Here is a 25,418-nt window from a genome sequence, read left to right on the forward strand (position 1 = left end):
GGTAACAAGTTTGTGATAAACGAGTCAGGAGTGCACTCGAACGACATCAAACAGCTGCGTGATCATGTAAAACATTTGCTGCCATTCTTCTTGCATGCGATTAAGTCGTTGTGTCATGTTTAATGTCTGTTTATCTCAGGTACATAACAGAGAGGAAGAGGCGCTTAATGCAATAAACAAATTAGTGGTGGTCAATCGCAGAAAACAGGACCATGTTGGATAAAAAAATAATCAGGATTTATTTATTTATTTATTTATTTATTTATTTATTTATTGGTTTTTAATTCATTGACAAACAAAATTTAAATAAATAAATACATTTTTTAGCTTTAGTGATAGTGGTCAACTTTAGAAAATTGGACAATGTGTGGAAAAGAAATTTCTCTCTCTCTCTCTCTCTCTCTCTCTCTCTCTCTCTCTCTCTCTCTCTCTCTCTCTCTCTCTCTCTCTCTCTCTCTCTCTCTCTACCTCTCTCTACCTCTTCAACTCTCCAACTCTCCACCTCTCCACACAGCCCCGGGACGTTCCAATTAGGGGTGTTAACCGATGACCGTTTGACCGATGACCGTTTGACCGATGGTTTACCGTATCAACGTTAACTGATCAAAGTTGTCGGTTTAAAAAAAAAAAGATCACTAAATTAGGCTTAGACAGTGGACTAAACGCTACTACAGTTAGCCATCTCATTCCAAAATAAAATCTTTTTGTGTGAAGTGAACAAATCCCTCACACTCATTTTTTCATAACTCGCCTGTTTGTACTTAATAAACCAATAAAAACATTTGGCGCGAGGTCACAGCGTTTGGGTTTGCATGCTCACAAAAAAGTAAACAGGCTAAAACACTCGAGGTTAGAGCCAGGGCAGACGACAGTATGAAGCGTGCATTTCGCTTAAGATGGGCTTACATTTGGAAATATATCACATCTACATTTCAGTGGTAACACATAAGGTGTTGATCATCATCTTTCTTTATTATTGTTAGCACTACCTCGAACTAAAGCGGTGTCTCTTGTTTCAAATGAGCTTCTTACGCTAGACAAATGCCTTTATTTTCAACGCGATCACCTTGTCCCCAAACCATTTCGAAAAGGCATTTGTTTGTCGATTAAAAACAAGCTCCTCGGCGCCGTGTTTGCGGGACTCATGTTACGCGCTGTAGAGGATTTTTAAAAAGTGACGTGAGTCGAAAGGAGGCGGCGGCGCTGGGACAGTGTGTGTGTGCGGGAAGCAGAGCGGCAGAGAGATCATAGAGAGATGCGACAGAGTTGCGAAATTGCAGGCGAGGCTCGCGGCTGTTATTTCAAATAGCGCAGCATATTTTAAACTAATCGGTTAACCGGTTTCAACTGGCTAATGAGGCTCGGTGGTCGGTCAAGAAAATGTTTAGTTTTCGCCATCCCTAGTTCCAATATTCTATTGGAAAAAGAAACATTAAAAAGTAATTCACAGGGACACAAATGGGGCACAAATGACACTGTTTCATGAAAACGACCCTCATTTAGTCCTTTCCTGTCAAACTGAATTCATCTTTTTTGTGTCACTTTCCCTAGATCTCCCTGTTTGTGGATTTTTCCAGAAATATCATTGCAGTTTGTCAGAAACACAAGCCAGGCAATTACGTCCTGTCATTGACAGCATTTCTTCAGTGTCCTTTTGATAAGAGTGTTCTCAGGCAATCAGAAGTTCCATCACAACAGATTGCCCCCCTCCATCCCTCCTCCTAAATCAATCCCCCGCTGTCAGTGACATCAATCCCTCAATGACGGACAGCGTCATTTGCTTCCTTGTCAATTGGTTCTGGACTTAGTGTTTGAAAAGTGCAGAGAGCTGTTTAGAAGACAGAATGAAGCTATAGGACTTCCACAAATTCTGGTGTGATGGTGCTGTAGAAAAAGCAATGGGCCAGTATGAGTGGTGCTTACGTGCAAAACGGTCACAATGCAAGAATTTTTGGGGGGGGGGGGGGGGGGGGTTGTTGCCAGGTTGTTGCCAGGTTGTTGCTTTACTATACTGCCCAACGTTTCGGGACGCCTATCTTTACATGCACATGAATTTTAATGACATTGTGTTCTTAAAGGAACACTCCACCGTTTTTAGAAATGGGGCTTATTCAACTTCTTTCCTACATTTAGATATGTGGGCAAATGCATTTTTGTCTCAGTGTATGCGTTGTTTTAGTTTGGCAGGGTTGCCGCTAGCTTAGCTCAGCATAATGAATGGAATCCTATGTTGCCAGCTAGCTTGTAGAGAAATAAAAGGTACAAAAAAATAGAGTTTCAAAAAATAAGTTGGACATTTTATGGAATATTTCTGTGTCAAAAATACTCCTTCCGGTTTCTCACAAGTTTCGGACAGTTTTTTTCGAGCATGGGTTTGTGTGATGTCAAAAGCGGTGGAATCTCCCGGAAGGGCGCGTGCGAGACCAGCGCGAGAGATCAAATGCACGCGCATAAACGCACTTCGCTCGGCTTTAGGAAGGCGGCTGCTGCACTACAGTCACAGGACTTCACAAAGTCAACAATGTCACTTAATAAGTGTGTTTTTGATGGAGTGGTCCAAGCGATGAAGGTTTACGGTTGTGCTTTGGAAGCAGGCGGTAAAACTGCTTCAAATATCTGCGTTTTTAACTAACAAAAACACATCAGTAAACAACATGATGGTGTATAGTTAATTTATCAATGGAGTATGCGATGTATGGTGTGTGTTTAAATACATTTGTTTAGCTGACCACTATAGGTGTCTATTTGTTTATTGTAAAACCACCCCAAACACATTAAACTATGGGACGTTCACTCAAAACGCTCTTCTTCATTCAAATGCGCTACTATTCCATATTTTCTCTACTGTATGTAAACACTCTGACGTGCACTCCGATTGATAGCCAAGGTTTATTTAAGGTAATAATCTGCCTAGGAAATCACCTAGTCTTAATCTGCATCGAAGAAGTAATTTGGTGGGTGTCTTTCTTTTTCTTTTTTGATCACTTTTACTCGGGACATGCTAGCTGGCAACATAGGATTCCATTCATTATGCTAAGCTAAGCTAGCGGCGACCCTGCCAAACTAAAACAATGGATACACTGAGACAAAATAGCATTTGCCCACATGTCTAAATGTAAGAAAGAAGTTGAATAAGCCCTATTTCTAAAAACAGTGGAGTGTTCCTTTAAAGGGATAGTTCACCCAAAAATGAAAATTTGATGTTTATCTGCTTACCACCAGGGCATTGAATATGTAGGTGTGTTTGTTTCTGGAACACAAATAAAGATTTTTTTGAGCTCCATCCGTTGCACTGTGGCAGTCATATAATGCATGTCAATGGGGTGTAATTCCATGAGAGTAAAGAAAACATCTACAAACAACTTCAAATTAAACCCTAAACTTTACTTAAAGGGGCAGTTGCATGCAAATTCACTTTTTTAACTTTAGTTAGTGTGTAATGTTGCTGCTTGAGCATAAACAGTCTCTGCAAAGTTACAGCGCTGAAAGTTCAATGCAAACGGAGATATTGTCTTTTAAAGGTCCCGTTCTTCGCGTGTTTTCGAAGCTTTGATTATGTTTACAGTGTGCAATATAACATGAGTTCATGTTTCGCGTGTAAAAAAAACACAGTATTTTTCACACAATTTACTTATCTGTACAGCGCTGTTTTCTCTGTCCTAAAAACGCCCTGATGATTTCCTTGTTCTATGAAGTCCCTCCTTCAGAAATACGTAACGAGTTCTGATTGGGCCAGTGATTCCCGTGTTGTGATTGGACAGCAGCTTAGCGCACTTTGCCCGGAAAAGTCCCGCCTCTTTCCATAACGGGGAGATGCAAGCGCTGAATGCTCGCTCTTCTCCACGTGGGAGAGCAACAAGACCACGCCCCCTATTTTGCATGTTCTTGTGAGCGGTGAGTTAGTCAACAAACGGTTCTAGTGACGTCATTCCTGAAGGAAGTGCAGAGGTGTAGTCCAAACCGGCCGTTCGCTGTAGGCTTTGAAAGGGAACTTCTGGTAAATAAAATATCTCGCTTGGCATTGAACTTTGAGCTTTATCATTTTACAGGTATTATTTATGCTCTAACAGCAACATTACACACTAACTAAAGTTTGAAAGATGGAATCGCAAAGAACGGGACCTTTAAAGTTATGACAGTTTATTGCCTACAAAAAAGCTTCTTCCTGGGTTGGTGACATCATAAACCCTTGCTAGTCTCCGCAGATGTGACTTCTGCCCGTAATGGTGAGGGGTGAGGGGCATTTCCGGCAATCTGTGCTTGGCTCTTCAGTCAATAAATATACATGAAACATACATTTGGCCTTCTAACCAATCTAAGACCATTGCATTTTTTGGAGGGATGGGCTTCATACAAGCAGGAAGCAAATGAGCCGTTCAAAGCACTGCGGTGTGGAATAAAGGGAAAATATCAGAAAAGTACGCTGTTTAAAAAAAAAAAGAATTATTAAGACATGTTATACTGCGCCCCATAAACACAACAAAGCCTAGAAAAAAACGGAACCACCCTTTTAAGATTTTTCTTCATTTACTATAGCACATACGCAAAGCTCATCACCTCTTTGGAGCGTGCTGGTGAACGTGCGCTGAGTATGCTACGTTGATTCGTGCACTACTAATAAACAGCCATGTCGCGCTGATAATCTGTCTTTTCAGTGCGTACGGGAGCTTAGCGTTTAAAAGCTCAGAATGCATGTTGCCTATAATTCATTAATAGTCTAATCTCACCACCATATTTGTTACGCTGTGTCCGCTCCGCTGCTGGAGAGTGAGCTCTGATTGGTTAACATCTTAAACATGCGCACAAGAACGCTGTAGAATTCTGAATTAAAATATAAATAAATAAATAAAACCGCAGCCTTATGAAATCGCATGTGCTCAAATCGTGATTGTTTTACTATTGATTGCACAGACCTAACAGTTACAGCCTCGTGTATCAGCATTTTACTGAATTTCAGCCTCAAGCTGATTTTTTAACTAGAATTATCCAATTTACGCATAATGCTATCATAGACGTGACTTCTGCTGGGAATGGTGAGGGCTTGTGCCGACAATATTGTTCCCGCCACTTTACGAAATAGCTTGCGACAGGGATGTATGTAACACACTGCCATCTTGCTGAGTGGCTGTCAACAGTGAAGGAAAGCGATAGTGGCAACGTTCTCCGGCGCAGACAGCTCTCCACTTCTATGTTGCATTTTCACGGCCTGCTATTCATTCCACTGGAATCATAAAACAAAATGAAATGCACTGATACGATTTAGATTTATTAACTCAAATCTAATTGGTGGGAGGATTAGAGCGCCAGTGTCAGGAGCGCACCAGGGTCTCTCTCACCAGAGTGTTAAAGAGTTCAGCAAAAAATGAAAATTCTGTCTTTAATTCCTCACTCTCATGTTGTTTCAAACCGTAAGACTTTCGTCCAACACAAATGAAGGTCTTTTTGATGAAATCTGGGAGATTTCTGTAAAAGTTCATCAAGAGATCGTTAAACTAATCCATATGAATTGAGTGGTTTAGTCAAATCTTCTGAAGTGACTCAAATACTTTGTATGATGAAGATTTCATGATGATCACAGGCTGTGTTTAATGAACACACACAGATGCATTTACATGAATATTAAGTTAATAAATAAATTGATTATTATTGTGAGTTTTAAATAAATAAATACTCATTTCAAAACTACATACCTTTAGCTCAGTAAATCCAATAAAAAACAGTGAAATATATTAAAATAGGAATGACTCAAATTAATATATTTATATTAAAGGTGCACTATGTAGTATTTTTGCAGTAAAATATCTAAAAACCACTAGGCCAGTGTTATATATTTTGTTCAGTTGAGTTCTTACAATATCCCAAATGTTTCCAACTATTTGTAAATTGTGGAAAAATTACTATTTTAACCAAGGAGCCGAGACGTGTGAAGGAGTCGCCTGTCAATTGCATCATATCTGTGTTAACCTCGGTTTCAGTTTTATTTGTCTGAAATGCTTTACTCTCAGCAGTGTGAACATGTCACATCAGCCGCTGAGCGAACGTCATAACATCATTTTAAACACACTTAAATGTATCTGATATGATAAAAAGAGCTGCGTTACCTCATACTCATGACCGGAATGCGGAAAAAGCGCCTGTGACTGTCCCGTCATAATAAAAGTCCCGCTGCTTGCGTGTGTTTGTCTAACAATCGCTCCAGCGGCCAGGCTCAGCTCCTCAACACTCGGTCCTGCTCTGCTTCATACTACAGTTACGTTAATAACCGCATCAATGAACATGATTTCTGCCCGAGGCCTATCCTGATTCTTCTCCACTGGCTGGGAGGTGAAGACCTCATGTCCCAAGATTATGAGCTCAAACTTGGCATCATCAAACTACACCTTTGTCTTGAATAGGCGCCCTCTAGTGGATGGAAAAGTTGCATAGTGCACCTTTAATATGATCATATTAATATTCAAATGATTCATATTATTCATGAATATTCAAATGAATATTCATGAGTCTTTGTTATGCTGCGGTATCTTGACAACACATGTCGTTCACAGAGTGATGCCTATTAATCTTTCTTACACACATCTCTCTCTACCCAGTGGCATTGGGTATTCCTGCCAGAGTGTGATCGTGACTCGAAACACAGGAAGTTTGAGAAAACACCCGGGGTGTTTGAGCAGCAGTCACGTGGTTTTAACCCTGTGGCTCTGCTCTGTGCAGTCAGTGTGTTGGACTATCACACGAGGTGTAGGAGTCTCTCTGCTGTCTTCTCTGATTGAGGGGCTTTTCAGGCTGATCGAGCCTCAGTGGTCTAGTGTTGCACGGCAGGTTCTCAGCAGAGCCACACACGCGTTCACTGAGTTGGAAATCACACGGGGTGTCAATTGGAGGGGAGTCCGAGTCTCTTAATGAGCTCACAGAGCGTGGAGGTTTTTAAACTTAAATCCTTGTCATTTGTGGGTCATGATGTTGTGCTGTCACTGGGACTGTTACTGTACTGTAACGGGCTCCTGCAGTGTGCGGGTTATATTCTAACACTGCGCTCACTCAGGGGCGTCACGCACCTGTCTTTTTGGAGGAGGGCATCGTGGCAGTTCTGGCTCACTTGGTGCTCTCGGCAAGATAAAACCAAAAGAAGAAAAAAAACGATTTTTGTGTAGGTGTTAGTGTTTTTCATGCAGAAGAGCCTGTGGTCAAATTTTGGCCAAAATCCACAGCAATATGTTTTATTAAAAATGTGTTATATTTATGTATGAAATATTTATATTTATTTGTAATATTTTTTTTTATATACATATATTTTATCCATGTATATATTTCAGAAAAAATATATAAGTGCTTTCAAATCGCAAATCGGTTAATCATTATTAATCAATATATATATATTATATATATGTAAGTGTGTATGTGTATGTATGTATGTATGTATATATATATATATATATATATATATATATATATATATATATATATATATATATATATATATATATATATATATATATATATATATATATATATATATAAAATACACATTGTATTATATTATATTTATTTTTTATTATAAAAAACAATGTTATTTAATTGCAATCCATAAAACATATTTTTGAAGAAAAAATAGAAATACACACCATCTGCACAGAAAAAAATATTTTACACATTTATTTATGTGCTTTAAGCCTGTGCACTTTCTGGTTTATGAAAAAAGCATATTGTAAAAAATATATTTTATCTATTTTTCTACAACTTAGCTTAAAATATACAGAGTGATGGAATAAATAACATAATGTGTCTCATGTCCTGTGAGCACATGTTTTAATATATTCGACAAATACCTGTTGCCTTTATTTCCATGCGTTAAATACAGTATATTTAATTTAAGCAGCCCTGGTGCAGCGATATATCAGTTGAGAATGGCAGGACTCATTAGTGAATTAGATGTTGAGTTTTACACCGAAAAATTGCATGCAAAAGGTGGAGGGGGGTGCAGTGGTTTAGTGGATTCACCCTTTAGTGAATTCATTAGTTTTTTGCAAATGTGGGATCAAATCCGCCATGAAATGAGAGTAGCTTGAGTACAATTGAAAATCCCGCAAAACAGCTGCCGTAAAATGCAGGCCAGCAAGAGATCAGCTGGCAGATGCTGGGCGATCTCCTACAAACGCTCCGCACAGGAGATTTATCTGATAAGAGGGGCAATTTAACACATCTTTGCTGATTTGCGAATGTTCTCTCCTCCCTGTCCAGTATCATCAATACAGGTGCCAGTGCAGAGGCTCTAAATAACAGGCGGCTGATTTGCCGACCAGAGGAAGCAGAGGAGGCCTCTGTCCTTCTGAAAGATCGAGGTGGTGTAAAAGCGCTAACCCCATGGCACTGTAATTGGGTCTGGATATCAGTCACAGGAATGTTCTTAAGGGGACAGGTGGTACAGAGCTTGTATATTTGCTATTGTTTATTACAGCACTTGTTCTCTGTCAAAGTGCTTTTTCGGATTCAGTCGCAATTTATCGTCCATGAAACCCCCAAGAGCTGCATACCCACGGGAGAATGGTGTTGCTCAAAGGTTTCGAAGCGCAGGAGATCTAAAGGAATTCATAGTTTTCAGTCACGTGACTGTCACAGAGTCCTGGAGGGCAAAACAGCCATAGAAATGCAGCACAAGTCTGTCAATTTTCTATTTCAGAAACAATAATATGTCAATATAATGCAAGTTTTGGGCACTTGTGATCCATAAACAGCACCTATTTTCAGTATTTCAATCACTAAAAACAGCGAACGGCATTCTACCGACACCATACAGGCTAAGGAGATGCTTAATCCCTATTGGTGCGACCCACCCTTAAAGTGCCTTAGACAATGATGTTAAAAGATCAAATTCAGTTTACATCTTTTTGATGATGCATATGTAACAGAGGCCAGCTAGTAGTAGCTGTGCGAATAAACCTCACTCCTCTGATCTCAAGAGATGCTCTAGCGACCAAGTCCTGCTTGGAGTGGGCAGGTTCAAACAGGAGGGGTTACACATACTATATACAGGCCAGATGAACCCAGAAAATGAATGCAACACATTCCATTGGGCTGTGATTATGGGGCGTGTTTCAACCGAACCAGGAAAGACATCAATTGGATAGACCTACAACCAATCAGAGCAACGGAGCGACGCATTACGACAACGTTAGTTGTCAAATGTCAACAGAACTCAACTGCATTGTGTTGCCAAGTCTGCGGTTTCCCCGCGGGTTGTTTTCCATGTCCGCGGGTTGAAGTGACCTCAATTATGTGATATATAGACCCAGGAATGTGAATTTTAGCAGGCAACCTTGCCAAAATAACACATATTTTACCCATAAACGCCTTTTTTTTTTTCTTTAGAGTTCAGCTGGCATCCAGGATATCTAAGCGAGAAACCTTGTGTTGCATTTAAACTCTGTGTATATCTGCTTGCCTGTACAAAGTATGCATTATCAAGGGTTTATATTGGATTTAGTATTTTAATATGCATTATACAGTAGTACTTACTACAAAAAATGACTGGTGGGCAGCAGGGAAAGCCTTGTTTTGCTCTCCAGGTCGGCATTCCTATAAGGGTGACATCGCGTGATAACTATGAATAGTTTTTCAAAGATGGCTGCCGAGTGAAATGACTTGCCTTAAAGGGATTTTGCTTATTGTAGAATGTCTAAAGTGGACTATCGGAATAAAGTGTAACCAAAAGGCACCATTAAAATACTATAAAAGTGCTCCAACAGACATGTGCACTATAAGATTTTTATTATAATTTTTTATTTATTTAATGCATCTATTCAGTTAAAGTGACAGCAGACAAATCTTTAAAAAGATTTCTATCTCAAATAAAAGTTTTTTTTTTTTTTTTACTTTGTATTCATCAAAGAATCCTGGAGGAAAAAAATTATCATGGTTTCCACAAACAAATATTAAGCATCACAAATGTTTTCAACACTGATAATAATAAGAAATATTTCTTGAGTGGCAAATCAATATATCAGAATGATTTCTGAAGGATCATGAGACACTGAAGACTGGAGTAATGATGCTGAAAATTCAGCTTTGATCACAGGAATAAATTACATGTTACAATATATTAAAATAGGAAAAAGACGTTTAAAAATTATACCGACTTCAAACTTTTGAAATGTGTAGTTTTGACTGCAGATTTTGGAATCTGAGCACATCGTTGAAGTCTTTTTTTTAGGAGAAATATATGAGCAGGAGATGTTGACGTTATGGTGAGTGAAACCCACATGGATGTCTTGAGTCATGATGACCTCGAGGTTGAGATCCTACTGTGTTTAAATCCAAGAGAGATCCAAAGTCTCCAGATGTCAATTTATTCTCATTCCTTTGTAGGAAAAACAACTGAGATAGTAAAGAGATAGTTCACCTTAAAATGAAAATGTTGCCATCATTTACTCACCCTGAAGTTGTTCCAAACCTGTTTGAATTTCTTTCCTCTGCTGAACACAAAAGAAGCTATTTTGAAGAATGTCGGAAACCAAACAGTTGATGGACCCCATTGACTTCCATAGTATGGAAAACATTCTTTGTTTGTGTTGAACTGTTGAGGTGAGGAGAGTGTGAGAAAAAGACGATTGTACATGTAGTGCAGGTCTGTTCACCAAATTGAGCTCTGTCCAGCATAAAATAGCTTTTTGCTGTATTCGTGGCATGATCCTGTGGTCACATTGTGGCCTGGGAAATTACAAGAGGGCATATTTCACTATTCCAATTTCTGTCTCCATGAATGACTGCACACACGAGAGCGCGAGTGTGTCTGTGAGCGTGTCAGTGCGTGTTTGAATGTGTGAGTCTTCAGCCAGCACCATTCCCAGAATGCAGGTAACCTTGGCAACTAATCCTATTTACAGAGAATTGGATTCATTATTCAAGCATTTGGTCCCCAAGATAAATAAATCTAATCTTCATTTCTTAAGTGACATTTGAGAGCTTTAAATTCTAACAGGCGTTTGAAGACGTCGACACAAAATACTTGTGTCGTTTGGTGATCTGATATACAACCTTGATGTGACATGACTTTTTTGTACGTTTTCCAGACTCGATCGTGCTTTCGGCCTGTTTCAATCCGGATTCAAAAGCAGCAGAGTAACTGCAACAGAAGGTTCACACTGCTCACGTAAAAATGTTGGGTTAAAAATAACCCAACATGTAACCCCAAATGTGGGTTGGTATTGGGGGTGACCCCTAATAGTCAAAGATTCGATGCGTCGATATGCTGGACCGGATTCGACCACTGATCTCATGGTCGAATCTTCGCAGGTGTTATGAAACGAGGATTATGCCATTTTGGCAATATGGGGGTGCTCAATATTAGTGTTATAAAGACGTGTCGCGGCGCTGAGCGATCGCCCCTTTAAGGGCACTGAGCTTCGCACCGGACGAGCCGCGCCTTTAAAATTCGAACAAATACACCGACGGCGGCATTCGACACCTGTCCGCGGCGATAAATGTATATTTCCCTCAAATCGTGAATGTATATACTGATTTCACCCTGTACTACAAGATACACTCATCGTGCTGTGATTCAAAATTGAGCTCGCACATGGCGCGTAATGTTCACGTCTGCCTGGTGTGAGATAGCCTACCTGAGACACGGCGCTGAGCTTCAGTCCGGTGTGCGACCCCCTATAGGCACAATCGGCTTAAGAACGTGCATATAAACACACTCAAAGTGTTCTTTTCCTCTAGGCAGGTATTTTTTAAGGTTTATTTATCAAAATGTTCTTTTATATATTTGTGTGATGTTCTGCGTTTTGATCGCGGCCTTTAAATGTTATGAGAGAACGGTTCATTTACGAATGTGTAGTGTATAGTTTTGATCACTTTATTAAAAGTGGTGGCTGTGTGTCCTGCCCTTCCCAACCCGTTTATACCATTTTTATTTTTTACAGTCTGTATGGTTTACACACACATAGATGATTCGACTATCGGTCGACTATAGAGAGATTTAAAAATTCTGATTCAAATGTGTAAATCCTTAGTCGGGGACACCCCTAGTTGGTATAGCAACTTCCCAACGTTGGGTTATTTTAACCCAGTGCATTAGGTTAAAAACAGTTGGGTTAAAAGTAACCCAACCGTTGAGTTAACTTTTTTTTTAATTATATTTATTCATGCCATTGTTTTAATAAATAAAATACAAGTTGTTTTATTTGTATAAAACAATACATGTGCTTTAAAATATATGTTTTAGATAAAAAGTCCCGGCTGAAACATCAGGGGGAGGGATGTTTCAGCCGGGACTTTTTACTGCGCCGAGTCGAAGTACTCTCAGAAGTGCTATTCCGCCAAACATTATAGTTCTCCTTTTTAATCCGCTTAGAAAAGTGCCACATTTTATTTTGTCACCATACTTGATCGTTCAGCTATTCGTGTAACTGTATTTAAATAGGGGAAACGTGGCAGTGTTTGGTCGCTTCTAACTTGATCTCTGTTTGGTACCCTAGTGAATGAACTGGGCTTAGTGGGCTAAGCTAAATGCTATCAGATCATCACCGCGCGTCAGAGAGATTAAGTGCACACACTGAGACGAGAGAGGGATGTATCAACTCATTTTAGTGAAGGGAATAACATAGTTTATGAAAAGGCGCTGAAGTATCCCTTTAAATGTCAAACTAAATATTGGGGAGTAAATATTTATTGTAAATATACATAAATGTGTACATATTCAATTCAAAATACACAGCACACAAAATAGCTCGATTTCTGGGTTACTACATTAAGTATTACAGTCAAAATGTACAAATAAAAAAAATTGTTTAAGGAGTGAGCCATTTCAAAATCTACATTATTTTATTTTATATTCATTTACTTATGGTAGCTCATATTTAGACAGAGCAGAACCCAAACTTTTGCTAAAAACTCAAGAAAGTGCGTGTACCTGTCTGTCACTGTGTGTATATAAATAATAATGAATTAAACGTTCTTGTATTTTTTTTATCTTTAAGTAATCAAAATGTTTATTCTTGTTTACCTCACAAATCGCACTTTCGTCATTATTAACAAATGATCTACTATTAATTTAAAGGTGCAGTGTGTGAATTTTAACGACATCTAGCGGTGAAGTTGTGAATTGCACCCCCCAACACTCACCCCTTCCTTTTGGCCCTATCCCAAATGGCACACCTCATGTGCACTTTCAGTCTTGTGGACTTAAAATGGCCGCAGGGTGTCCCAATTTTCATCTTAGGTCTCAGAAGGGTGCTCGCAAGCACCCCCTTTGAGGTCGATATGCGCCCTCGATGCACACTTCTGCGGGTTACACAGTGGACTTCTTCCCGGCAGTCGGAGAGGCATTACATTGTCAAAGTGCACAAGTGCAGACTGCTCTGACACGGTTGAAGATCCAAATGTAGCCTTATTGGGCAATCCAAAATCATAATCCATAAAATGGGCAATAGGTCAAAACACAGGGCAGATAATCCAAAAAGACAACAGGCAGAAAAACACAGGCCAATAGGGAAATCCAGGCAGAAAGTCAAAACCAAAACACAAATGCTCAGAAATGCATTGTGACACTTACAAAACTTTGCAAAGAATGAATGAAAACACAGAGCTTAAATAGGCAGGCATTAACAAGATAATGAGGCAATGGGGTTCATGGGAAATGAAGTTCATGATTAGATAGCCCAGGAGTCGGGAGAAGATTATAGGCACTCCATCTGGTGGATATGATCATAGTAAAACATTGGCAAATGACAAAAAAATAACAGCTAATTCAAATACTAAATCTCATGTCTGACTTTACCTCTGTGGTAAGAGAAATACTGGCTGATCCAGGCAGTACTTGGCCATCCTTTAACATCGAAATATAGCTGCTAAATGGTTTTAGAAATGTTAGCAAAACACTTGAATGTTGACATTTAAAAGGCCAATTCACAGCTCACTGACGGCAACAGACACTGTGGGATTACCCCTGTTGGAGTCTGTTGGAGCTTGTGCCGATTGAACATGCTGAATCGGAATTAGAATCGTCACTTGATGTGACATGACTTTTTGTACGTTTTCCAGACACATGCTTTCGGCCTGTTTCAATCCAGACTCAAAAAACTATGGCTGATTAGCAGAACCTGATTTCATCTTTGTTGATCCTGGAACAACATTCCAATCAACCAGTCAGATTTGAGGGACTGTTTAGGTTTACAAACTGGGTTAGGTAGCCTGACAAGCCAGACACACATCAAGATGTTTGGTCCGGGAACTCACCATTGACAGGGCTCAATCCGAGGGCTGGGGTAAACGGTTGTCTTTCAAACTCCTTCAGCACACATTTGGATAGAGCTAAAACCAACCTGAGCAACGTGAAGCGGAGCTAGCTGATAGATTGGCAAAACTCTGAACACATCTTCCCTTCTTAAGAATGACTTCAGTGCCGTGATTTGTTCTTTTCTCAGAGAAAAGCTTAACTCCAAGTCTTCCAGAGTCGCGGTCAAAGCCGATTCGAAAGACCGCCGTTCGCCAGCTTCTTCGTTTACAAGTAGCGCACAACTCTGCCGTCATTATGTTAAGCCCGCCCACCGACTCTTTGCACGATGTGATTGGCCTGACCAGAGTTTGGATTTTCCAGCTCAGGCGTCTATTGTGAATTGCAAGACTACACTCGCAGAATAGATTTGCTGCCACTAGGGTGCATCTATATTTCTAGGCTAAGGTGTTAGGTGCTTTTACATGCCATTCACCCATCATTTCCCTTTTATTTTAGGGTTAAGTTACGGGTACACTGTTAGGAATATAATTCTAAACAATACCAAATTAGGGTTCTTCAGCTTGTGACAATAGCAGAACCCCTTGTGGTGCTAAATATAACCTTTTTTATAAGGTTCCATAAAGAACCATGCTTTGAAAGTGCTATATAGGACCTTAATGGTGTTATAAATAACATTTTAATTAATTGCTTATTTTTATTCATATTAGTAAAGTATCTTTACAGTTACAGTGTGTCTTTTCTATTTGTGTATGTAAAAACAATTGTTTTTATGAAGGCCAAAATTAGCAAAGATGCCAGTATGTGAGCCATTTACAATGTTAAAAGTAAAACGTGATATACAATTATGAAATCGCTTTAATGTTTTGTTGTGACTGGGTATGTTTTTACAAAAAATAAAAAACAATATGGATCATAAATTGATGACCGCTGTGATCAAATTTTACCTCAGACGAACTTCTGGCAGTGTCAGTGTCAACTTCTGTGTGGCTTCTACAACGACCGTCAAATTATCTTTGTTTTTCAAGACAAACATGACCAAGATGAGTACTAGAGATGTCTTTGTCGTCACCATTTTAATCCTGTGTGTAATGCAGCTACTCTGTCACCAAACATGTCATTGATTGATGATATAAAACTCCAGACGAGTTTTCTTCCGTGCGTCCGTTTTTAACTCGCCTTGACAATCGTACAGTCTGACATCATTGACAACTGAGATCTTACAGTGTGACATGGCTTGCAGCGGGGATCATGTTCATAAAGTCTGACAAGCAACATTCGTAAAGACTAAACCGCACAGTGTGCACCCGGCTTAAAAGAGAAAATGACATGATATTTAGGAAGCCAGTAACAACTTGAAAGTTTAAATTTATAGACATTTTAAGAAATAAAAATTACTTGTAGAGTGTGTTGACATTCTATGCAACTGGAGCTCCAGAAAATCAGTAAGGAGGTGGCTTTGACAGTTACAGATTCAAAAAACAAAAAGGCGGGAAAAAAGACAAACACAAACAGCCATTTTAGCATGTAACGGGATGTTTAGGAAGATACAGTTCTAAATATACATTTTTAAAGAGCCATTTTTTTTTAGAATGTATAGTTTTAGGGATAAGGATATACTTAGGATGAAATTTTCGAACAAGAAAATATGTTGACACAGAAACGCACTTAACTCTGCAAAATCAGTACATGCAGCTGGTTGCATAACGCAGTATTCGTGGATGCCCATGATAATATTCATCAATAGTGATGCCTACTAGTGACCAGAAGTACATTGCGATTAAAATCACTGTCAGTGTGAACGACCCATCAGCGCCAAAACTCGACATTCCTGCTGCTCAACAAATATCAAGTGCGCTATATATTTGGGCATCTCAATGTGTCGCATTCGGTCAGTGCGTTTGATTCAGACACACTGTCTTGCTAGTGTCTCCGTGGAGCTGCGTGTTCCTCCTTGCTGTCTTGTGAGAGTAGGTCGTTGACAGTGTGAGAGACAGAACATAATGCATCTCTGTCTCAGACAATAGCAGTCACTGTCTCTGAATGTGTGCGCGTAAGTGTGTGTGTGTGTGTGTTTGGGAAGGGGAGTTGGATGACACCCAATGGGAGGATCTCGCTGCTGTTCTCTGATGTGAAGACTGACTGACTGTGTGTTCAGTGTGTAATACGGAGACTGCATAAACCTGAGGCCTTCATTTACTCTCTCTCAGCCGCACAGCACTCGCTTTCTCGCCTTCACACCAGCGTGCTCGCAGAGATTGCTCATATTCTCACATGTATAGACACGAACACAAATAAACACACACACACCAGCGCTCATATTCTCACATATTCAGTACGCTGGGCGGTCTGGATGTTAAAAATGATGGTTCTGGTGCTGACACAATCTTTTGAAAGAATCAGCAGGGACAAGTCTGTAGGCTATATACCATAAAACAGCAATTTAATTATTGTTATCGCTCCAATAGCTGTTCTTTAATCATGATAAGAAAACAATACTCTATCTTATCTTAAATTCTTTATGATGATAAAATGTGAAGGTTGAGTCAGGGACAATCGTAACAAGTGCTTTTTTTATTTTTTAGAAAGTTTGTTTTACTTTTTGGTGGCTAATCATACTATTTTAAGAGTTTTGTTTTGTTTGGTAGCAGTGTAAATAATTATTTAGCATAAAACCATGACATTTAAAGCATGCAGAAGCATCCTGGACTGAAAAGCATTAGTATTATATGGGAACTAACTAACATTTACCATACTTAGAGCATCGTAAGTTCATTCAGGACTGCTGGGTAAATGTTATACATATTCATATTCATGACCAAAGCTAATAAGTATTTTTTTTTTCTACTGGATCAAGAAAGTTTTCTGTCCTCTAATGTGATACATTAGATGTGGTACTTGAGCTCCACACAACATGATCGAGCGGGGAGTGGGGAATGTTGGTTTTCCTATAAAAATAAGCCAACATTCACATTTGTTTTTTGTTTTTTATTGTGAGTCATGGTTTTCAGCAAGAATAAAATATTGGACAGGACTTGATTTATAATATAATCTGGATATGTTGCAATGGTCTTTTCTGTATAAGAGATGGATTGAGAGTAATGGTTGAAAAATAAGAGGAGACACAATTAAAAGGATAGTTCACCCAAAATTTTAAATTATGTAATCATTTACTTACCCTTACATTGTTCCAACCCTTTATGTGTTTCTTTCTTCTGTTGAACACAAAATAAGATATTTTGAAGAATGCCGGTAACCAAACAGTTGCTGGATACCATTGACTTCAATAGTATCAATGGAAGTCAATGGGGTCCATCAACTGTCGGGTTAACCATATTTTTCAAAACATCTCCTTAAATATCTTTAAATCGCTAATTCGAAAGCAAAAGTAAAATGCGCATAAGCCTTCAAAACGGTTTGAAGCAGAGCAGGCGTTTTCAAATCATTCCTATGGAAATTAAGCTTCCATAGGATTGAACTGAAAATGCTCACTCAGCTCCGCTCACTTTGCTCCAGTGGACACACACCGTTATAGTGTATTCACACGGGGCATTCATTTACTTTCAATGGTTGACATGATGTGTTGGCGAACTGAATTGTGGGCTCTGTGTCGTGTCCCGTCACTGCTGTTGCTCGTGGCAGAATTTGGAACATTTTCAACTTTTTGAGTGCCAACACTGGCATCGGCCAATCAGATCGCCTATGCAAATACCCTAGCGCAGATGCTAGCCAAATGCGTTCATGCAACACCGGAAAAGTTATGTGATTGGCTGTTGTCACTATGATGGTCGTGTCAGCACCAAGCTTCAGACACACCCTCCGTCAAGCGTTGACACCGACGCTCCATGTGAATGCAGTGTTATGAACGCCATGTGCTTTTTGCTTTCAAATTAGCACCCAATTGCGGGGTGGCAATTGCTCAAATGGTGGGTTCGTTATTATTCTTAATTCTTAGAAAGTTCCCTATTAATACTGGGTTTAAATCCAAAATATTGCCTAATGTGCACTTTTACATTTCATTTTAAAAGCAAATCCTCAGGGATTAGCATGTCAGTTAGCTCCTCATTCTCTTAATAAATGAACTCTGACTCCTGCTGCTGCTCTGTGCAGCGACTCTCATTTGGCTCACGCTGCATTGAGCAGACACGTTCAGTTTTTAATTGTAGTGTCTGTTCTCTAACTGAATAAAGGATAAACTATTAAAAAAATCAAGACGACAGTGCTGCTATGGGCAAGTGATGAAGCTGGTGTTGTGGCTGAACACCGGTAACACCGACTATCGCAGCAAACCTAACCTGAACTAAACGCTATCCTAAAAAATATGATTGTTTGGTAGCAATGTAGTCTCAAGACCAAAAATCATCCTTCACAAAGCATAAAGATTAGCCTGACAAGCCAGACCCACATCAAGATGTTTGGTCTGGAAACTCACCATTGACAGGGCTCAATCTGAGGGGCGGGATAAACGGTTGTCTTTCAAACTCCCTCTGCACGCGATAGGATAGCACTACAACCAACTAGAGCTCGTTGACAGATTAAACATTCGCTGTATCCGGTCGGCAAAACTCCGAACACATCTTCCCTTTTTAAGAATGACTTAATTGCCGTTCTTTGTTCTTTTATCAGAGAAAAGCTTAACTCCAAGTCTTCCAGAGTCGCGGTCAAAGCTGATTCGAAAGACTGCCGTTCGCCAGTTTCTGTGTTTACTAGAAGCACGCAAGCGCAACTGGGCCGTCATTGTTAAACCCCTCCCACCGACTATACACAATGTGATTGGCTCGACCAGAGTTTGGCGTTTACAGCTCAGAAGGGTATTGAGAGTTGCTAGACGATACTCGCCGGTAGATTAGATTTGCTGCTGCTAGGGTGTGTCCAGATTTCTAGGCTACATAAAGATGTTTTGCTCAAAACAATAATTTATCTTATACATTTTTTTAACACTTTTACTATGAAGCAGCTACTAACTGCTATATACCCAAACATGTCCACATATGCAATAGTATATAAGTTAATTAAATGTATAAATTGTATGCTATAGTTGTATACTAACATTTTATTTATATAGCACATATAAGGACATCCAAGCTGACTAAAAGTGCTGAACAATACAAAAATACATTACAATATAAAATTTAAATCAAAATATAGAATACTAACTGCTTGTGAAGCTTAGTTTTAAATGTCAAGTGGCAGCTGAGTCCATCATTGAGGGGTGGCAACCGAAAAGGCTCTAGCACACTTTGTTTTAGACGTGATTGTTGGATTTACAATAATGCCATATCAAAAGATCTTAAAAGTCTGCTAGATATATAGAAGAAAAGAAGATCTTTAAGATAAGATGCAGCTTGGTCATTAGGAGCTTTAAAACAAACAATAAAATCTTATTGGACCCTAAGATGGAGCGAAGCAATGGACATTTTCCCTAGTCAACAGCCTAGCAGCTGTATTTTAAACCATCTGAAAGTGTGAAAGGAATGAATGAGGAAGACAAAACATGGAACTACAATGGTCTATAGTGCAGTGACAAAAGCAAGAATAACTGTCTTCAGTTCTTGGAAAGACAAAAATGCTTTAAATTCAGATTTAATTCATAATTGATGACAACTAATCTTATCGACATAATTAATTTGCTTGGTTAAGCAAAATTCTGAGTTCAAATGACACCAAGATTTCTTACCTTAGATGAAATTGAAGGAAAATTATTACCTTGCTCATTAATAACTCTCTCACTTGCAGGGGACCAAAGATAATTAAGTTTGTTAAATTGGAGAAAGTTATTTGACAACCACATTTTTATGTCCTCAAGACAGTCCAGCAATATATGAGGTGTGCTTGATGTCGTCCCCATCATGTCTCTGCTCCACAGGAGAAGAATGACCGGCAAGAGTCAGACCAGCAATGTCACTAACAAGAACGACCCACGCTCCCTCAACTCACGGGTCTTTATCGGCAACCTCAACACTGCCATTGTGAAGAAAAGCGACATCGAGGTCATCTTCGCCAAGTACGGCAAGATCGTGGGCTGTTCGGTGCACAAGGGTTACGCTTTCGTCCAATACATGAGTGAAAGGAACGCACGGGCGGCCGTGGCAGGCGAGAACTCCAGGATTATCGCAGGACAGCCGCTGGGTGAGTCCCTTTTTGCTTTACTAAAACTGTAGCAGTGCTCAACAAACTGTTCTTTTTGCTCGGCTCTGCCGGACTGACAGACGCTCACAGGGGCCCGCGTTGCCTGAGGCGGATCTAGAGTGCGTTTGATTTCCCTTTGTGATTCTTGGACATGAGAAGTGTTTTTCAGTGTTTTGACAGTCGCTGGGACAGACAAGCGTTGCGATACATGTCATTGTGGTTGTATAAAAGTAAAATTGCCTTTGACATTTGCGGTTTTACTGTAAAGATGAAGGCCAGTGGAACAAGAAATGTAATTTTTTTAATGCAAAACTACTGCTATCTGCGCTTAATGTGCAGAGAAAACTGTAAGTAAACCATTTGACTTCCCTGAAATGTGGCCGTGTGGTGTTTTTTAAAACAGATCTGGTTGGTTTTTTGGTTGGTTTATTGATTGATTGATCCTATAATGTGAATTATTTATTTATCCGTAACGAGACTGAAATCTTCTACTTTAATAATTATAAAAAATGAATAATTAACCATTTTGAATGACTGCACTATAAAAAGGGCAGACGGGCGGGCGGGCGGCGGACGGACGGACGGACGGACGGACGGACGGACGGACGGACGGACGGATGGATAGATAGATAGATAGATAGATAGATAGATAGATAGATAGATAGATAGATAGATAGATAGATAGATAGATAGATAGATAGATAGATAGATAGATAGATAGATAGATAGATAGATAGATAGATAGATAGATAGATAGATAGATAGATACATAGATACATAGATACATAGATACATAGATAGATAGATAATACGGTTTAATACATACCTCTGTTCTGCTAGGTTTTCGGTTAGTTTTTTTGCTATTCTGTTCTTAGGCGACAGGAACAGAAAGAGGTTAAGGAGAAAATTGCAATACTCTTTCTTTATTTTACTTAATAAACCAGCATTTATATGAATAAATGTAAAATTAAAACACTACATAGTCTTCAATATAAAATATACATTGATTAAAATACTGTATTCAAGTTTTTTTTTTTTATTCAACAGCAGTGAGTAATTTTCTCTTTGTCTTTTGTTGTTTTATTAACATAATTTCAGAGGTGAACTGTCCCTTTAAGGACAAGTGTTCACAATTACTGCTCTGCTAAGATCTGCTCGCATCTCATATAGAGACACGCGATTCTACTTTCACTTTAGACATAACCAACTGTGTTTATATATGTTAACCTTGTGTGTATTTGAAAGTATAAGCGCAGTAAGACGACTTAGTCCAGTAATCACGTGTGTTTGACAGGCTTTTAGTGTGCGCGCTCGGTGCATATAAAACGAATGAAATGTTAAACCAGCAATGCTTTAAAACGCATGCAAATAATGATAACTATGGTGATCCATGAGTAACCCACTGACACCAGGATGTCAAGTGTGGCTAAACAACCCCTAACTTTAGTAGACCTACATATGATTGGAAATTTGCTCATATTAGCATGTCGACTCATAATCGCACTCAAACAGAGCCGAAATAAACTGAGAGAGATATTTAAAACGGAGAGAAATATAAATAATTAATTAAATCCAAAACCGGAAAAAATAAAATAAATCACACGCGCGTATTGAACCGTGAATGCCGTAGAGCGGTTCAATATTATATTAAGTATTTTGTCATCCCTTATGGATAGATGGATGGATGGATGGATGGATGGATGGATGGATGGATGGATGGATGGATGGATGGATGGTGTTTTCCAAACCAGTGGCAGTCAGGGAGAGACATAAAAGCATTATTTTTGCCTTTTTGTTTGTTGGCACAGCTTTCACGGAATGATTTAAAATGCCACCATTTTGTTATTTGTTTCTCCGAGTTTGATTTTTGAGCTTGTTTAAGCAGCATGTCTAACTTCGATCTTTTACAGTGTGTGTAGAAGTGTGTGTGTAATCAATAGCCAGTGGACTTTCATTGTCAAATGAGTTTACAATTCTACTATAACAACAGATATCTGTAACCACCTGGGAGCAGCGGTATTAAAACAGGAGGCCTGACACATTACTTGCCTCTCTCTCCATCCTCATTATACCCTTGACCTGCTTTAAAAAAAAGGGTTTATTTTTGCAATGGAAAACATTTATACATAATGCAAAATATAGCCAGGGGACCCTCATTAGCCACAGAGGGCCTGCTAAGATAAAAAATTTCTGGAGGTCAGGCTGTAAACATGTGCAACTGTTCCACAGCTGGGGATTTCTGCTAAATGAGAGTTTTATTAGAAGTCAATATAAAAAATCAAAATTAACTGAGAAGTGTTTCGGTGCAGGACTTCCGGTACGGTGCACATGTGCAATTGTTAACAGTGGGCTTATTTTACGTGCAGAACATACTTAAATCCAAGTTCCCACACAAACATATTAAAGGGTTAGTTCACCCAAAAATGAAAATTCTGTCATGAATTACTCACCCTAATGTCGTTCGACACCAGTAAGACCTCCGTTCATCTTCAGAACACAAATGAAGATATTTTTGTTGAAATCTGACGTCTCTGTCAGGCCTCCATTGACACCAATGTCATTTCCTCTCTCAAGACCCATAAAGGCACTAAAGACGTCGTTACAAAGCCCATCTCACTACAGCGGCTCTACTATCATTTTATGAAGCGACGAGAATAGTTTTTGTGCGCAAAAAAAAACCTAAATAATGACTTGAATCAACGTATCAATTCTTGATTCGGATCGCGTGTCAAACTGCTAAAATCACGTGACTTTGACGAACCGAATCATGAATCGATAAGCTGATTCATAACGGTTCAAAGCTTTGTTTTGAAATCGGCACATCACTATATAAGTATAGTTTTTTATACGCACAAAAACTATTTTATAATATTATTAAAGTTGAATTAGTGTTGTCACAATACCAAAATTACTTTGATACGATACCAGACTAAAATACCTCGATACCAATACTAAATCGATACCACTGTAAAAAAAAACAACAACAAAAAAACAGATAATATGATTAATATGACGACAGACCTTATTATTCATTGTTTTATTTTATTTTTACTAAAAATTCACTTGGCCAGCATGTTCCTGCCCTGGTTTTTGACCATTCCCCCCTCTTATTGCTATAATAACTGCATGCCAGTGTGAACATCCTTACAGAGATCACATCACTCATGTTATCATTCACTAACCTTTCACTTCTCAACAGGGATGACCAAATTCTTATTTCATGATACTAGTAATTTAATATTTTTTAAATGTAATTTTATCATTATAATACAGATTTTAATTGTATCTTTGTTTTTTTTAAATAAACACAAAAAAAATCCAAATTACAAACAATATGACAAAAACAGTGCTTTATTTTTCAGCTACATTAGGTCTATTTAACAAGTCAAGACTTGAAATTAAATAATCAAATATAAAACTGCTTACTATATAATTTAACAATACACTGATTCTTTATAAATATAGTTTAGTTATTTAGCCAAGCATGTGGTGGTTTTCTATTTTTCATTGGTGTTTGATTAACATTAATCACACAGAATATTAGGTCTGGCTTAAGACCTGCACGGATCTGATAACCTCAACTGTAGACGTTCACTAAAGACATATTCGACTGTGTTTACCTGAATACTCGCCAGACCGTGCATTTTTACATATGTTTGACCATTCAAACCCAAATAATAATCCGCAAAAGAACTGAATGGCGATCACATGTTGTCTGAAAGGCGTGTGCACACGCTTCAGGTCAGAGTCCAGCTTTTCCTTCTCATGCGTGCATATTTCTGTTGCTTTCTTTGTCATGCGCTGCGCGTATATATTTAACTTGCAATGTTTAGTGAACGGTGGAAGCAGAGCGCTGCGCACACGTCCTGACACCTGCTGTCACCAATCGACACTCATATTAGCGCTGTCCGCCTTAAAGTACCAGTACTAATAAAATTCCATATCGTACCGTTTGTAATAGCAGGGTTTCGCAATACTTTTCTAGTACCGGTATATCGTGCAACACTAAGCTGAATACAGCTGTACTGCTTAATAAAAAAAAAAAAGGAATTACAGTTTTTGAATGTCAAATAACATTCAAAATGACTCAACCTCAACTCAACTCAGCTCAACCATTTCATGTAGATTTTAATGTTTTCCTGTTTCAAAAAAAACGTGCACAATGTGATGGCATTTTTTTTACAGACAGTCTCCATTCAGAAGCTGCATGCCGGAGTTTAACGGAATTTAATAGAATGCAACGTTTAGGTAGACTGGGTAAACCCAGCCTGATCTGCTGGCGATTTGATTTCGCCCAGCAACCTCTACATTCATTTCTACTGCTTCTGTTACACTTTTGCGGGAACAGACTGGCTTATCCACCTGGCATCCTATTGGCGGGTTTAACACGATGATGGATAGAGAAACGATGGAGACACCCCTCGCTGCAGCCTGTAGCACGATGACGTAGCTGGATCAGATCCAATACGTACTGGATGGTGGATCGTTATGGCAATGTCATAGCCTACTGATCTCTGGGTTAATTTATAATGCGCATGCGCTAGTCTTAATGTATGATCATTATTATATATAGATGATGTTCTAAACTGTGTAGTTGTAGTACTGATAAATAGTATTAATTAATTAATTGATGAATAAATCATCTTTTCATAAATGTGATGCTTAAATGATCCTAGTTTCGCTGTACATGCATGCAAAAAAGTTACAATTTTAATATATTCTGATCATACTTGCTGTTGAGCGGAAGGAAAAATGAGTCATGTAATTGTCTCTGTAATTTTACTCCTCAAGGTACAATGCAACACAATCTGTAAAGAACTTTAAAATACCAGTAGCCTACACATTCAAGGGAAAATGCAAAACGTGTGTCCTGATGGCGTGAGCATGTTATTAATCATTATTTTTGCGTGAGCGGTTTGAGTATTTATCTATCCAGCAAAACTCTCCTGTGCATTCAATGATGTCCCCAAAACTCTTCTGCGCATGCGTATATGACGTCATCGAATTGTGAATGAAACCACCGCACATGCGCGTCCAGTACATGTTGGATCTGATC

General features: G+C 38.9%; 1 protein-coding gene across 5 annotated transcripts in view; it reads left to right on the forward strand.

The window, feature by feature from the left end:
• LOC137063407 (RNA-binding Raly-like protein) overlaps positions 1 to 25,418 on the forward strand; it is a 266,010-nt gene that overhangs the window by 78,598 nt on the left and 161,994 nt on the right. For 4 of the 5 annotated variants that reach the window (XM_067434500.1, XM_067434499.1, XM_067434498.1 and 1 more), the window contains exon 2: positions 20,100 to 20,362. In XM_067434500.1, the coding sequence (XP_067290601.1) occupies positions 20,107 to 20,362 (256 nt within the window). In that variant the 5' untranslated portion in view covers positions 20,100 to 20,106. Of the gene's footprint in view, positions 1 to 20,088; positions 20,363 to 25,418 lie in introns of those variants that run through there. The other variant, XM_067434496.1, reaches the window with a different exon arrangement.

Source organism: Pseudorasbora parva, chromosome 24, assembly GCF_024679245.1.
Source record: "Pseudorasbora parva isolate DD20220531a chromosome 24, ASM2467924v1, whole genome shotgun sequence".
Lineage (NCBI taxonomy): Eukaryota > Metazoa > Chordata > Actinopteri > Cypriniformes > Gobionidae > Pseudorasbora > Pseudorasbora parva.